Source organism: Lithobates pipiens, unplaced genomic scaffold (genome assembly GCF_037356315.1).
Source record: "Lithobates pipiens isolate NorthernLeopardFrog02 unplaced genomic scaffold, aLitPip1_a1.2 Scaffold_18, whole genome shotgun sequence".
In the NCBI taxonomy this organism is placed as follows: Eukaryota; Metazoa; Chordata; class Amphibia; order Anura; family Ranidae; genus Lithobates; species Lithobates pipiens.
The window spans coordinates 581,777,124-581,791,720 of NW_027507758.1; the positions used below are offsets into that span (position 1 = coordinate 581,777,124).

Consider the following 14,597-nt stretch of genomic DNA (forward strand, 5'->3'; position numbering starts at 1 on the left):
AGTTCTCCCACATAAAGGAGTTTATCTCCCATGGTTGAGACACAGGTTCTCTCATTCTATTACTTGGGTAGGACCCACTAATTCAAGGTACTTTGCCGTAGTAAGTGGGTCTAGCACTATATGACCATATAGTGTGACCAAACCCCCGTATTTTTTAATATGTTCAGGTGTTTTTAACTAGCCTTGCAGGATAAATGTCATTGTTGTATGTGTGCGCTGTAATCTGTTTTGTGCTGGCCACGAGCAATCACGGGCATGAGAGGCAGAACAGGGACGTGTGTGTGTGTGTGCGTGTGTGTGTAAAAACACACATCCCAGTACTGTGAGGAGAGGAGAGATCATGAGTTCCTATGAGCTGGGAACTATGATCTCCCATCTCCTATAGTCAGTCCCATCCCCTACAGTTAAAACACACACACAGGGAACCCCTTGATAACCCCTTCCCTGCCAGAGACATTTACACAGTAATCAGTGCATTTTTATATATCGCTGGTCGCTGTATAAATGCCAATGGTCCCAAAATGTGTCAAAAGTGTCCGCTATAATGTCACAGTCCCAATAAAAATCACTGATCACCAAAAATATGTAGAAGAATACATATTGGCCTAAACTGAGGAAAAAAAATAGCTTTTTTAAAAAAGAAATTGGGGCTATTTATAACAGCAAAAAGTACAAAATATTGTGTTTTATTCAAAATTGTCGCTCTTTTTTTGTTTATAGCGCTAAAAATAAAAAACAAAGATGATCAAATGCCATCAAAAGAAAGTTCTATTTGTGGGAAAAACTAATTTTATAAACAAATAAAAAAGACCGAAAATTAAAAAAAAAAAAAGTTTTTCTTGTTTTCTGTTACAAAACATTGTAAATAAGTAAGTTTTCTCTTTCACTGATGGGCACTGATGAGGCTGCTCTGACGGCACTGATGAAGCCGCACTGATTGGCACTCATAGGTGGTACTGATGGGCATTCATAGGCAGCACTGATGGGCACTCATAGGTGGCACTGATAGGCAGCACTGATCAGGAGGCACTGGCATATATATCATAGGCTCTTTACCTCGATCAGAGATGCGGTGTGTCAGACTGACACACTACACCACCAATCGCCGTGCTGCATACCCCTGCGGGCACGCAATTGCGGCTTATCCTGCTGGACATCATATGACGCCCAGTCAGGATAACAGAACCACTATTTGGCTGTCATTTTACTATATGCTAGGCGGGAAGTAGTTAGATCCCATATGTATGAACCCTTACAGGTGAACATGTGTAAAACACGCAAATCATTTCATCTCTGAACATGGGATTTGGGCATTTCTTTTTTTTACAACTCTAAATACAACTTTACAATATCTAACGAAACGCCATCATGTGCATAGACACAGCGGTTATACTGGAGCTACTTTCAGATCCATAAACAAATTGTGCCTTAGGCCTAGTGCTAACATGCGTTTAACTGAGGCAGCCCATCCACATCAAATGAGCTGCCAACATGCCTAATCGCAGCCAAAACCGCACCTGACCCTTTTCTGGAAATGCAGCCAGCGTGCCAAAATACAGCAGTGCTTCACCAGCACTTCAATGCAGGACACCTGTATTTCCATTATAGCCAATGGTGCCCACAGCTGGGTGAATCGTCACTTGAAACCCGTCACTCAAAAAAATACACAGGCTTCTTTTGGGGCAGAGTTGTGCATTTTGACGCCAATAAGCTTCAGGGTCTGAAAATCATGTGTAAAGTGCATGAACCCTTTCCTGTCTAAAAATTAGCTCCATTGGCTAAAAATAAATTCATCCAAATGAATCCATTGGCTAAACGTTAAAACGTATAAAAACACCTTTATGAACGCTCAAAAAATACCCGCAGACATTCATCTCAAGTGTGAATGGGGCCTCTTGATGCATTTTTATTAAGCTAGGTTCATATCTATGCATGTGCACTTGATGTGTTTTTGTAGCGTGTTTTGCGTTTTTTTATGCATTTTGCATTTTTTGGGGAAATGTTGATGTTGCTATAAGGAGGTGTCTAGTGTCATGCAAGAAAAAAGCACCAGAAAGTGTGTACGTGCATTGTATTTAATTTTTGATACAATTGCATTGTAGTCTATGAAGCCAAACATACACCAATCTGCCTGTATAAAAAGTCCCCGTACCTTTCTAAAAAAAAATGCACTGCCGGAAACTGCAAAAAATGTGAATGGGACCCATAGAAAATTTGGTAAATGGATTGTTGCGCATTTCTGTGAAACTTCAAATGTACCAAAAACTCCATAGGTGTGAAGCTAACCTTAGTGAGTCTTCACAGTAGAGTCGCCATCCGCCAAACTGGTTGCTGCAAAAACATAAATCAGCTCAACACAGATCACACATTTTGCGCTGCCGTGCACCAATATTACACAGGAAGACGCCAACGTGTGAATGGGCCAGGAGAAAAAAAACAGCTGCTGCCCACAGTAACCAAATTCATCTGCCAAAAACATAGCAGTCTATGGGCTACATCACTGCTTCTTCTACCTGTATGATAACAAGGAATGCAATCATTAATGTCCCATTCACACCTCTGCGTTTTGAAGCTTGAAGCTCGAGGAGAAAAAAAAAAATGTATTCTCTATGGAGACAGTTTACATCTCTACTACAAGTCGCCTGACATCAAATGCCTGAATCACATTTTTAGCTTGAATCAGGCAGATTGGTGTGTTTTTTAAGCGTTTTTAGCTCCATAGAAATTTGCACGTTTTTGATTGTATTATTGAGTGTTTTGTCGCGCGTTTCTTAATGTTTTTCTGCTCATATGTACTATTTAAAGTAGAACTATAGGCAAAACTTTTTTCATTTCATTTTGGATAGAGTAAGGGAGCATTATAATCCCTGTCTGTTTTTTTTTTTTTTTTAGCCATCTGTGTCCCATTGGAAAGATTTCCCTTAACTTCCTGTCCCATAGCCAAAAAGGAAGTCAGAGGAAATCCTTATAAATGAAGGGAATTCCTTGGGGACCCCCAGATCACCAGAACTAGTGTCCCCATTGGAAGATTTCCCCTCTATTACTTTACTAGGGACAAACATTCATTTGGGAATGTTTGGGAACATTCAGTTTTGCCTTAAGTTATACTTTAAATAAAAATAAATAATAATAAGTAATAAACAAAGAAATACATAAATAATAATAATTATAAATAAAAAATAAATAGAATAACCCTAAGCCTAATATTGACCCCTAATAATAACCCCTAACCCTAATATAAATCCTCCTTCCTAACCCTAATATTAACCCCTCTTCCCAACCCTAATATTAACACCTAACCCTAATATTAACCCTTCTTCCTAAACCTAATATTAACCCCTCTTCCTAACCCGAACATTAACCCCTCTTACCCACCCCTAACCCTATTCCTAACCCTAATATTTATCCCTCTTTCCAACCCTATAATTAACTCAAACACTATTCCTAACCTTAACAATAACCCCTCTTCCCAACCCTAATATTAACCCCTAACCCTATTACTAACCCTAATATTAACCCTTCTTCCTAACCCTAAAATGAACCCCTCTTCCCAACCCTATAACTAACTCTAACACTGTTCCTAACTATAACATCAACCCCTCTTCCCAACACTAATATTAACCCTTAAACCTATTCCTAATCCTAATATTAACCCTTCTTCCTAACCATAATATTAACCCCTCTTCCTAACTCAAACATTAACCCCTCTTACCCACCCATAATATTAACCCCCTAATCCCATTCCTAACCCTTATATTAACCCCTCTTCCCAACCCTAAAATTAACTCTAACCCTATTCCTAACAATAACATTAACCCCTCTTCCCAACCCTAATATTAACCCCTAACCCTATTCCTAAGCCTAACAATAACCCCTCTTCCCAACCCTAATAATAACCCCTAACCTTAATATTAACCCTTCTTCCTAAACCTAATATTAACCCCTCTTCCTAACCCAAACATTAACCCCTCTTACCCACCCCTAACCCTATTCCTAACCCTTAAACCTAATATTAACCCTTTTTCCTAACCATATTAACCCCTCTTTCTAACCTGAACATTAACCCCCTCATACCCACCCCTAACCCTAATAATTAACCCTTCTTCCTAACCCTAATATTAACCCATCTTCCTAACCTTAACGTTAACCCCTCTTCTCAAACCCTAATATTAACCTCTAACTCTATTCCTAACCCTAATATTAACCCTTCCTTCTAACCCTAATATTAACCCTTCTTCCTAACCCTAATATTAACCCCTCTTCCCAACCCTATTTCTTACCCCTAACCCTAACATTAACCCATCTTCCCAACCCTAAAATTAACCCTAACCCAACATATATATAATAAGTAAAAAAATAAAATAATTCATTTAAACCCTAACCTTTAACCCCTAACCCCTTACAAAAAAAAGTTAAACAAATGAATAAGTAAATAATACATAAAAGTGGATGAAATGCTGAAAAGCATAGCAACAAATGGTAAAACAGATGCTATTTTTCTCTATTGGCTAATAAATAAATAAAAAGCGTCTGAAAAAACTCTCAAAAACCCAATGCTCAGGTGTGAATGCAGCCTTAAAGGGGGGCCAACGTCGACCGCACCCCGGAGAATTCTGCGGCTTCCAATCACAGTTCCATCATTATCAGATCTTGCTTTTCAGCAATTGGGTGGAGATTGAAGCAACCTCAAACCCTTTTTTTTTTTTTTTTATAATTTCCTTCCTTCTTATAATATTTGTTTGCCTCAAACTAGAAAAGTGTAGTTGAAAGCTCATAGAAAACAAAGAAATTGCCAATTGTGTGGTCAGCAGAACACATTGGGGTTGATCTACTAAAGGCAAATAGATTGTGCACTTTGCTCTCTGGAAATGAAGATGCTCCAGAGCTTAGTAAATGAGCAGGAGCTCTACTGACTTCCATCATCCAATCATGTGCAAGCAAAATGCTGTTTTTTCCTATGCATGTGATTGGGTATTCAAATGAAGCTTTACCTCATTTACTAAGCTCTGGAGCAGCTGCACTTTGCAAAGTACACAGTCTATTTGCCTTTAGTAAATCAACCCCATAGAGGAATGGTTCTATTTGTCCTTTCTATAGTACAGCTATTTATATACAAATCTATACGTCAGACCTAGACAGAGGATTTGGCTCTGAGCCTTCATTCACAATACTAGAGCGTGTGAACGTGCGCAAAATTGCACAGGTTTGTAGGTAAAGGCATCCCAAACGTGTTAAGTAAGAAGCACGTTTTTACGCGACCAACGCGTGACAAACTCAGGGTGAAAAAGTGCTTGAAGCCCAAAAAGGTGCATAGGTTTCTTTGCCTAGTGTAGGTCAGCCCACTAAAATGAATGGGCCGGCCAACGACGACCGAAAAACTACGGCTGATGTCGCACTACAGTAGTGTGAATAGGGGGCTGGGAGTGGTGGAGAATTCCAAAATATTCTTACCCTTGATTTATATGGCACTTACCTTTTCCATGACAGTGTACAATCAAGAAGTCATCACATAAATACAGAAGGATCATCCCAGTACACAGGGGGGAGAGATTGAGCCCAAGAGCTTACAGTCAGCTGTCAATTCTTTCTGACCTGGGTAACTGAGATCTGTCCCTGGCATCAGTGCTCACATGCTGAGACTTGTAGTTCCTCAGGCACAGAAGCATCTTCTTGCTGGCCATACACCAGTAGAATTTTGTTGGTTTTCAGAACGTTCGTTCAATTTTCTAATGGTTAGTGGGGTTAACCAACCTTTGCTTTTGCCCGTAGAGACAAGAACATTCTAAGGAGCGGGTTAAAAATAAAGTCTGGAAGGAAAATCTAACTGTGAATGTGGTTTTTGTTGAGTAAAAAAATCGTACATCTTGTGAGGGAACATGTTTAATACATCTTGGATTCCATTCAAATAGCAGGTCTGGAGGAAATTTCCAGGGCTTTCAAACAAAATTACTAGACTCTATGATGGTAAGAAAGAATGGTCTGTACCTGGGGTCTCCAAACTTTTTAAATGAAGAGCCAGTTTACTGTCCTTCAGGCTTTAGGGGGGCCAGTGGGAGCAGAAAATGCCCCAAAATCAGTGCTTCATCGCTGATTTTAATGGGAGTAATAGTTCCCTATTGTTGGCATCAATGGAAGAATAGTGCCACATTTATGGTGCCAGTAGGGGGCATGGTACCCCATCATTGGTGTCAGTTGATGAAATAGTGTCCCAAGGGCCAGATAAAGGAAAGCAAATGGCCACATTAGGCCGCAATTTGGAGACCACAGGTCTGTACCAATGGAAATCTATCCATGTATGGCAAGCTTTACAGTCAGATCCCAGCAACTGGGGACCCTCCTACACACCAAGGGTCCTAATAGGAAGGGCTGCAGGTAGTTTTCAACTGTGATGTGACTCCCTCTGTGTCTAGACATGTGTCTTAATATGGCTGCATGCTGAGACTTGTAATTCCTCAGCAGATAGCATACGAGCATTACCTCCTTATAGATATAATATACAGTCATATCCCAGCAATGGGGCCCCTCCTACACACCAAGGGTCCTAATAGGAAGGGCTGCAGGTAGTCTCCAACTGTAATGTGGCTCCCTCTGTGTCTAGACATGTGTCTTAATATGGCTGCATGCTGAGACTTGTAGTTCCTCAGCAGATAGCATACAAGCATCACTTCCTTGCAGATATAACAGTCATATCCCAGCAATTGGGGCACATCCTGCACACCAAGGGTCCTAATAGGAAGGGCTGCAGGTAATCTTCATCTGTAATGTGGCTCCCTCTGTGTCTAGACATGTGTCTTAATATGGCTGCATGCTGAGACTTGTAGTTCCTCAGCAGATAGCATACAAGCATCACCTTCTTGAAGATATAACAGTCATATCTCAGCAATTGGGGCCCCTCCTGCACACCAAGAGCCCTAATAGGAAGGGCTATCCACCTGTAATGTGACTCCCCCTGTGTCTAGACATGTGTCCTAATATGGCTGCATGCTGAGACTTGTAGTTCCTCAGCAGATAGCCCAGAAGCATCACCTCCTTGCAGACATGTGTAGTGACACCCCAGGAATTGGGGCCCTTTCTGCACACCAAGGGCCACACTAAGAAGGGCTGCAGGCAGAGTAATGTGACCAAGTGTACAGATCAGGCATGCAGCCACACCCATCCTCCTTCATGTCCCCTATACATCACCTTGTCAGGGGCCCTGCACCCTGTCCTCCTCCTCCTCTGCTTCTTCATGATTCTGGGTGCCAGTGCAGAGCCGATCAGGACAATGTCTGGGGCCCCCTTGCCTCTTCTTCTACAAAGAGCTCAACTCCTGACCTTCTCCTCCTCCTCCTAGACCTGCAGGAAACTTTTCAGCCAATCAGCTTCCAGGATTACACTGTCCATGCACTCACAGCACTCAACCATGTGCTTCCTGAATGCCACTCAGAGACAGGGGCCCCCACATCTCCTCTTCTAAGGGGCCACTTGCTGTGCCTCAATCCACACTGCTAATTCTTCTACTTCATGGCAGGATTCAGGATTATAAAACCCATCTTGGGGTTCCTATTGATTTGCAGCAAATTTCACTTCATCTGTTTTTCCATTAGACATTTTTAGATGATCATGTGGATATACTAGACTAAATCGTTAGCCGATTAAATCTGACAAATCACAAATCGATTTGCTTTTTGCACTTAATACCAAAAGAGATTGTCCCTTGTGGCTTGTTCACATCACCAACATCGGTGCGTTGTTGAATGCATAGACGCAGAAAATCGCCTTCTTTCCTAAGGCGTCGATCACACCAATTGCTCAGGAGAAAAGGTGCATCTTTGGACCGCATGTAATAAAAGTCCACAAAAAAAAAGGGAAAAAAACTCACGGCAAGGTTTTATAAATGTGATTGCAAACCGTGTGTGTGTGTGTTATGCTGATTAAGGCGTGTGTGGGCTTTTCTGGATCTTCATCAGTTCCTTATCACCAGATTAAAAAAGTAAATAATAAAAAAAAAGTTTACATTTTAGTAACATTACACGTGTTACAAGCTGGTCATATGTTCTTATTTCAGCTGGAGTCACAGCACGTGCGTTGCTTTTAACGCACCTTGAGGCCTGATTCACACCTATGCACGTCGCCGTTTGCATATTCCAGGTGCATTTTGCGTTATTCCAATACACGTTTTTGATCCATTGAAGTCTTTAGAACCAAAAACCAGAAAAAAGTCCCTGGCCCTTTCCATAAAATGCACAGATGTGGACTACATCCATAGGAAAACCATGTTAACTACTTCAATACCAGGCACTTACACCCCCTTACTGCCCAAGCCAATTTTTAGCTCTCGACGCTGTTTAAATGACAATTATGCGGTCATGTTACACTGTACCCAAACAGTACCCTAAGGGCCGGTTCACACTGCAGGCGATGCGAGGCGACACCGACTTGCCTCGCCGCAACCTGCCGCGACCTCAGCGGCAACTTGCAGATGACTTCTGTATAGAAGTCAATGCAAGTCGCCCCGAGGTCGCCCGAAAGTAGTACAGGAACCTTTTTTCTGAGTCGGAGCGACTCGAGTCGCTCCTCTCAGAACGGTTCCATTGTACAGAACGGGGGCGACTTGTCAGATCGAGGCGAGGCAAGTCGTGTCGCCTCGCATCGCCCGCAGTGTGAACCGGCTCTAAAACATTTTTATAATTTTGTTTCCACAAATATAGCTTTCTTTTGGTGGTATTTGATCACCTCTGTGTTTTTAATTTTTTGCTAAACAAAATAATTTTGAAAAAAAATAAAAAATGTAAATAAGTATGTTTTCTCCTTTACTGATGGGCACTGATAAGGCGGCACTGACGGGCACTGACAAGGCGGCACCAATGAGATGGCACCAATGGGCACTGATAGGTGGCACTGGTGGGCACTGAAAGGCTGCACTGATGGGTACTTATGAGTGGCACTGATAGGCAGCACGGCTGGGCACTGATAGGCGGCACTGATAGATGGCATTGCTGGCATCACTGATGGCATTGAGGATGAGCACTGATTGGCAGCTGCCTGGGCACTGATTGGCATTTCCCTGGTGGTCTAGGGTGGCATACCTGGTGGTCCAGTGTGGTGGCTATCCCTGGTGGCATCCTGGTGGGCATCCAAGGGGGGGCTGCGCTGATAAACAGCGCAGCCGATCAGCTCTCCTCTACTCACGTTTGTCAGACGCGAGTGAGGAAAAGCCGATCAACGACTCTTTCTGTTTACATCGTGATCAGCCATGATTGGACACGGCTGATCACATGGTAAAGAGCCTCCGTCAGAGGCTCTTTACGGAGATCGGTGTAGTTTTGTGTCAGATTGACACACCGCACCACCTTCACAGTAGAAGCCAATTACATTTTTTTATCACATGCTGCAAGTTTCAATCTAGTACGTTGCAGCATGTTGCACTGCATTTAAGGACCCATTTATATCGGTCACACCATTACACAAACCATTTTAGCGTGCAAACTGTTGTCTGTTTTGCTGAGTGGTTTAACTTCTTGCCAACCATGTAACACATATGTGAGGTAGCATGGAGGGTGAGCTTTAACGTCCGCATCCTACCCATATGCATCCATGGTTTCTGTGCTGACAGTTTGCTCCCAGCACAGTGACCGAGCTGTCAGATGACTGCTGCTTTCTAGTTATGATCGGGAGTTGGTGAGATAGGCTTCCTGTCATGTGACCACTGTGGCAGATAATCAAAGTAGTCATGAAGTCTGTTTTAAAAAAAAAGTAATCATAAAGTCCATTACACTCTGCTTACAGTGGTGGTAAAGGCTCAAGGTTTGTATTCTATGCATGAAGGTACAAAACCCTCTCTGTGCAGCAGATCCCCTAACAATTACCTGAATCCCATCACGATCCAGCAATGTGTATGTCAGCCTTGGCTCTCCAGGGACTCTCACTCCTCAATTGTTGAGGCAGCAGCGGGAGCCAATGAGGGGAGAGAGGGGGCGAAGCCCGAGCTGCGGCTCTGTGTGTGAATGGACAAGCACAACAGCAGCTCGGGAGTGCGCCTGCTCGGGTGCCCCCACAGCAAGCTGCTTGCTGTGGGGGCATTCAGCAAGAGGGAAGGGCCAGCAGCACTGCCGGGGAACCCAAGAAAGGGAGGATCTGGGCTGCTCTGTGCAAAACCACTACACAGAGCATGTAAGTATAACATGTTGGTTATTTTTTGTAAAAAAAAAAACAACAAGCCTTTATGATCACGTTAAGGCTCCTTTCACACCCATCAGGTCCACCTGTCTGTTTTTCAGATGGACCCCATTGGACCAGCTATTGGGGGAAATTTACTAAAACTGGAGCACTCAGAATCTGGTACAGCTCTGCATGGTAGCCAATCAGCTTCTAACTTCAGCTTGTTCAATTCAGCTTTGACAAAGCAACCTAGAAGCTGATTAGTTTCTATGTAGAGCTGCACCAGATTTTGAACTCTCCTGTTTTAGTAAATCCACGCCAATGCTTTATTTTTTCTCTCCTCCCCCTCCCATTTTCACAAATGTGAAAACTGTACCATTCTTCTTTTTGTGGTCAATTTTCCTTCACTTCTGGGTTTCTGGCATAGTCCAGACTCCACTGCCTCCTGGGATTGCTATGTCCCAGCTATCTCAGCAGGCAGTGTGTTAATAAGAACAAGCTTGGGGCACATGTGCGTATGCATAGCGGATGTACATACATGGGCACAATGCTGCAGGATGCTAAAGTGCCCACCCACCAGAAGCTAGTGACATTTGTGTGCACAAAAACGTGCAAAAATGCTGTTGGTCTCTGCCAACTCACAAATGCCTGGAAGAGACCAGCGGTGCACCTGTACTTGCCTGTATTTGTTTAAAAATATTGGCATGGAAGAAGGGCATGGGGGAGTCATTTGGGGGTGGTTAAGTTCTGCTTAAAGCGGAGGTCCACCCTAAAATGGACCTTCCGCTCATCGGATTCCTCCCCCCCTCCGGCGCCACAATTGGCACCTTTCAGGGGGGAGGGGGGTGCAGTTACCTGGATAATCCAGGTAACTGCACCCACTTCCGGGCTAGCTCTCTGCGGAAAGGGGCGTACGTTACGCCCCTTTCCGCAAGCGCCCGCCCCCTTCAGCAAGTGCCCCGCTGCCTGCTGGGAAACACACAGCTCCCAGAGGCAGCGGGGACCGTCCTCATTGCGCAGCGCGGCTCGCGCATGCGCAGTAGGGAACCGGGAAATGAAGCCGAAAGGCTCCATTTCCTGATTCCCATACCCAAGATGGTGGCGGCAGGACCCGACAGACGACCTAGCGATCGGCTTCGGGTGCCGACATCGCGGGCGCGCTGGACAGGTAAGTGTCACTATTTTAAGAGCCAGCAGCTGCAGTATTTGTAGCTGCTGGCTTTTAAAAAAAAAAAAAAAAGCGGAGTCCCGGTGGACTCCCGCTTTAAGGGCCCTTTCACCATACCTCCCAACTGTCCTTGATTTGGAGCAATGTCCCTCTGTCCCTCATTCCTCCTCATTTGTCCCTCATTTTGGTCTGATCTATATAGATGTATATAAAAATGTACTTTTTATCTATCAAAAAGTGTTTCCCAGTGCTAAACCTTTCATCTGATTTCTAAATGGCTGCATTTGTAAATTCCAAAAGCCAATATGAAGGAATAGTAATGGTAAAAAAAAGCACTTGTGGATTTAACCAATCTTGTTTTTTTGTACAATTCTCCTTTAAGGGGGCGTGGCAAGGGGTGTGTCCTATGCCTTCATACTTTTGCTGATAGGTGTCCCCCATTCCCATCTCAAAAAGAGTGGAGGTATGCTTTCCCACTGATCCGATTCCGATTTTGCCTTACCAAAAGCGGAAGAAAAATGCATGATCATTAAATCCTATGGAGCTCTTCACACCAGTCAGTTGCAGGTCCGTTGCGTTTTTAAAAGTACTACATGCTGCATTTTTGGTGCAAAGCCGCAAAAACATGGTAAAAAGCCTTAATTAAAGTGATTGTAAAGGTAAATAAAAGAATAATAATAAACATCTCTATACTTACCTGCTCTGTGCTATGTAATGGCACAGAGGACCCGAGCTTCCTCTTCTCGGGTCTCCCACCAATGCTCCTTCTCTATGTCCAGCCATTTCCCATGGGGGCACTTGTGCATCCTCGCTCCTGGGCCCGGTTGCTGTGTCCATTAAGTCAGCCCTACCCACCGCTTCCCTGTCACTGGCTTTGATTGACAGCAGCAGGAGCCAATGGCTCCTGGTGCCCCAGCAAAGCCAGTGAGACCCGGAAGTGAGGCGAGAGAAGAGCTGCAGACATGCAACATCACGGGATCGAATGAGGGCTCATGTAAGTAAAAGGAAGGAATGCATTATGGTAAAAAATATTTAGGCTTTAGAATCACTTTAAGCGCATTGTACTGTATTATTATTTTTTTTTTTAATACTTTATTGAGAGTGAACAATTACACTTAGCTCTCCATACTGCAGCACGTTGCTCTGCAATGACCTGGAGTGTGAAAGAACATTACAGTATTCCCCCCTCCAATCACAGAGAGGTTCAATAAAAAGAATAGAAGACTTTTTGTGAATGGTGTGGATGCCGGGCAAGGAACCTGCAGTGGTCTCAATAGTCCTGGCAGGACTGTAAGTTTCAGCACCAAAAGTTCAGCGCCTACAGCTCTGTGCGGCGCATGAAAATAAATAAAAGTAAAAGTTTTAAACAAGGAAGCAGCAGCCAGACATGGGACAGGCTGCATTAGCAGTCATTTATTTTTAAAATGAAAACCTGTAAACATATGTTTTGGCCAGAGTTCAGCTTAAAATCATGTCTTCCCCTCCTCATCTCCAGTTAGTAGATTGGTAGTTTACAGAAGATTACATCATTTGACCTACAACGTATCTATTCCCCTTAAAGGTACTCCCTGTACATGCTGTAAATGTTCTTAGCCTGAAAAAAGAAAACGAATGCAGCCACCACATCCAAGGGCTGGTAAACTGCAATATACAATATATTGGCAAAAGTATTGGCACGCCTGCCTTTACACGCACATGAAATTTAATGGTATCCCAGTCTTAGTCCGTAGGGTTCAATATTGAGATGGGCCACCCTTTGCAGCTGTAAGAGCTTCAACTCTTCTGGGAAGGCTGTCCACTGGTTTTAGGAGTGTGTCCAGGGCAGTGATGGTGAACCTCGGCACTCCAGATGTTTTGGTACTCCATTTCCCATGATGCTCAGCTACACTGCAGAGTGCATGAGCATCATGGGAAATGTAGTTCCAAAACATCTGGAGGTTCGCCATCACTGGTCTATGGGAATATTTGACCATTCTTCCAGAAGCACAACTTTTTATTTTGTACGGTATTTGCGCAACAATTTTTCAAATGTGTTTTTTGTGGAAAAAAAAAAAGTAAGCCCAATTTTTTTGTATAACGTGAAAGGTGATGTTAAGCCGAGTAAATAGATACCCAACATGCCACGCTTTAAAATTGCGCACACTCATGGAACGACGCAGATTTACCTAATTTCAAATTTTAACAAAAACTATCAACACCCTCTAATGTTTTTATGCCCAAGTACAGGGCTCAGCTAGTGTAGGATCACTATCACTCTGCGCTCCCATCTGTCTCCTGCTAGTTATTGGCTGTTATCAGTGTCATCTGGTGGGTCACCAAGTCTCCAGACCTCATGTTTGCAGCAGAATTTATGGAGTAGCATGGATGTCACCATCTAATCTAGGTTAACATGGCTTCCTGTTTCCCCCCCAGACGTCCCGAATGCCCGTTCCCAGAAGTATTTACACCCTGCACCTGACACTCTACATAACTCACTATTTCACCAATACAATGAGGCAACAGCACTGGAAACCGCGGCTGTCTGCCATGGATGAACCCGACCGCAAAACAAGAACTTAATGCTTTCCAGGAAATCTCGCTGAGAGAGCCTGATAGGACGCCTATTATACTTTCATCTGATTTTTATATAATGCACATTTATCTGAGTCTCCACTCGATTTGTTAAAAGATTCTCAATACAACCTCATGGTATAAAAACGACACGGTGGGGTTGTGTACTTTGCAAGTGCAGTTGCACTAATTTTCCTTATTGAATGTAATGTAATAAAGCTTCACTTTTGTAAGGAATATCCAATCAGGTGCAACAATTGGATAATGGAAATCAGCAGAGCTTTACCACATTCACTAAACTCCGAGAAAAATGAGGGTAACTGCACTTGCATAGTGCACAGCCTATTTGCCTTTAGTAAACCCACTTTGTTTGAAACCAGGCAACACGTACCATTAATGTCCCCAAATCACCTTTGTTCCATCTCAGTGCTGCTGGTCTCCCTGCAGCACCTTTTAAGCCTCTACATCACGTGTCAATCGCAAGGCCCACGAGCCGAATCCGGCCCACTAGGCCATTTCATGTGGCCCTCTCATTCACGGCTTTTTTTTTTTTCAGCAGGAACGTGGCAGATCTCCGTTCTGCCACCTCCGGCTCTCGCGCTCTGCTTCCCGCTCTAAGAAGCTTCCTGTGTTTATAAGGACAGCTTTCTCATTAGCGGGTATCACAGATCCTTGCCTGTCCTGCACTCACTGCGGGGAGAAGGGTCAGGGAGGTGCAGTGTGGTATGGGGCATCACGT

The 14,597-nt window shown here is 43.6% G+C and overlaps 1 protein-coding gene across 6 annotated transcripts in view; it reads right to left on the reverse strand.

Annotated features, from left to right (window-relative positions):
* Positions 1 to 14,597, reverse strand: part of DNMT3A (DNA methyltransferase 3 alpha) — a 346,591-nt gene that overhangs the window by 82,889 nt on the left and 249,105 nt on the right. Inside the window, exon 1 of one of the 6 annotated variants that reach the window (XM_077489111.1) lies at positions 7,183 to 7,307. The exons of the other annotated variants lie outside the window; for them this stretch is intronic. Coding sequence (XP_077345237.1) covers positions 7,183 to 7,230 — 48 coding nt within the window. The 5' untranslated portion in view covers positions 7,231 to 7,307. Of the gene's footprint in view, positions 1 to 7,182; positions 7,308 to 14,597 lie in introns of those variants that run through there. 6 annotated transcript variants of the gene reach the window in all.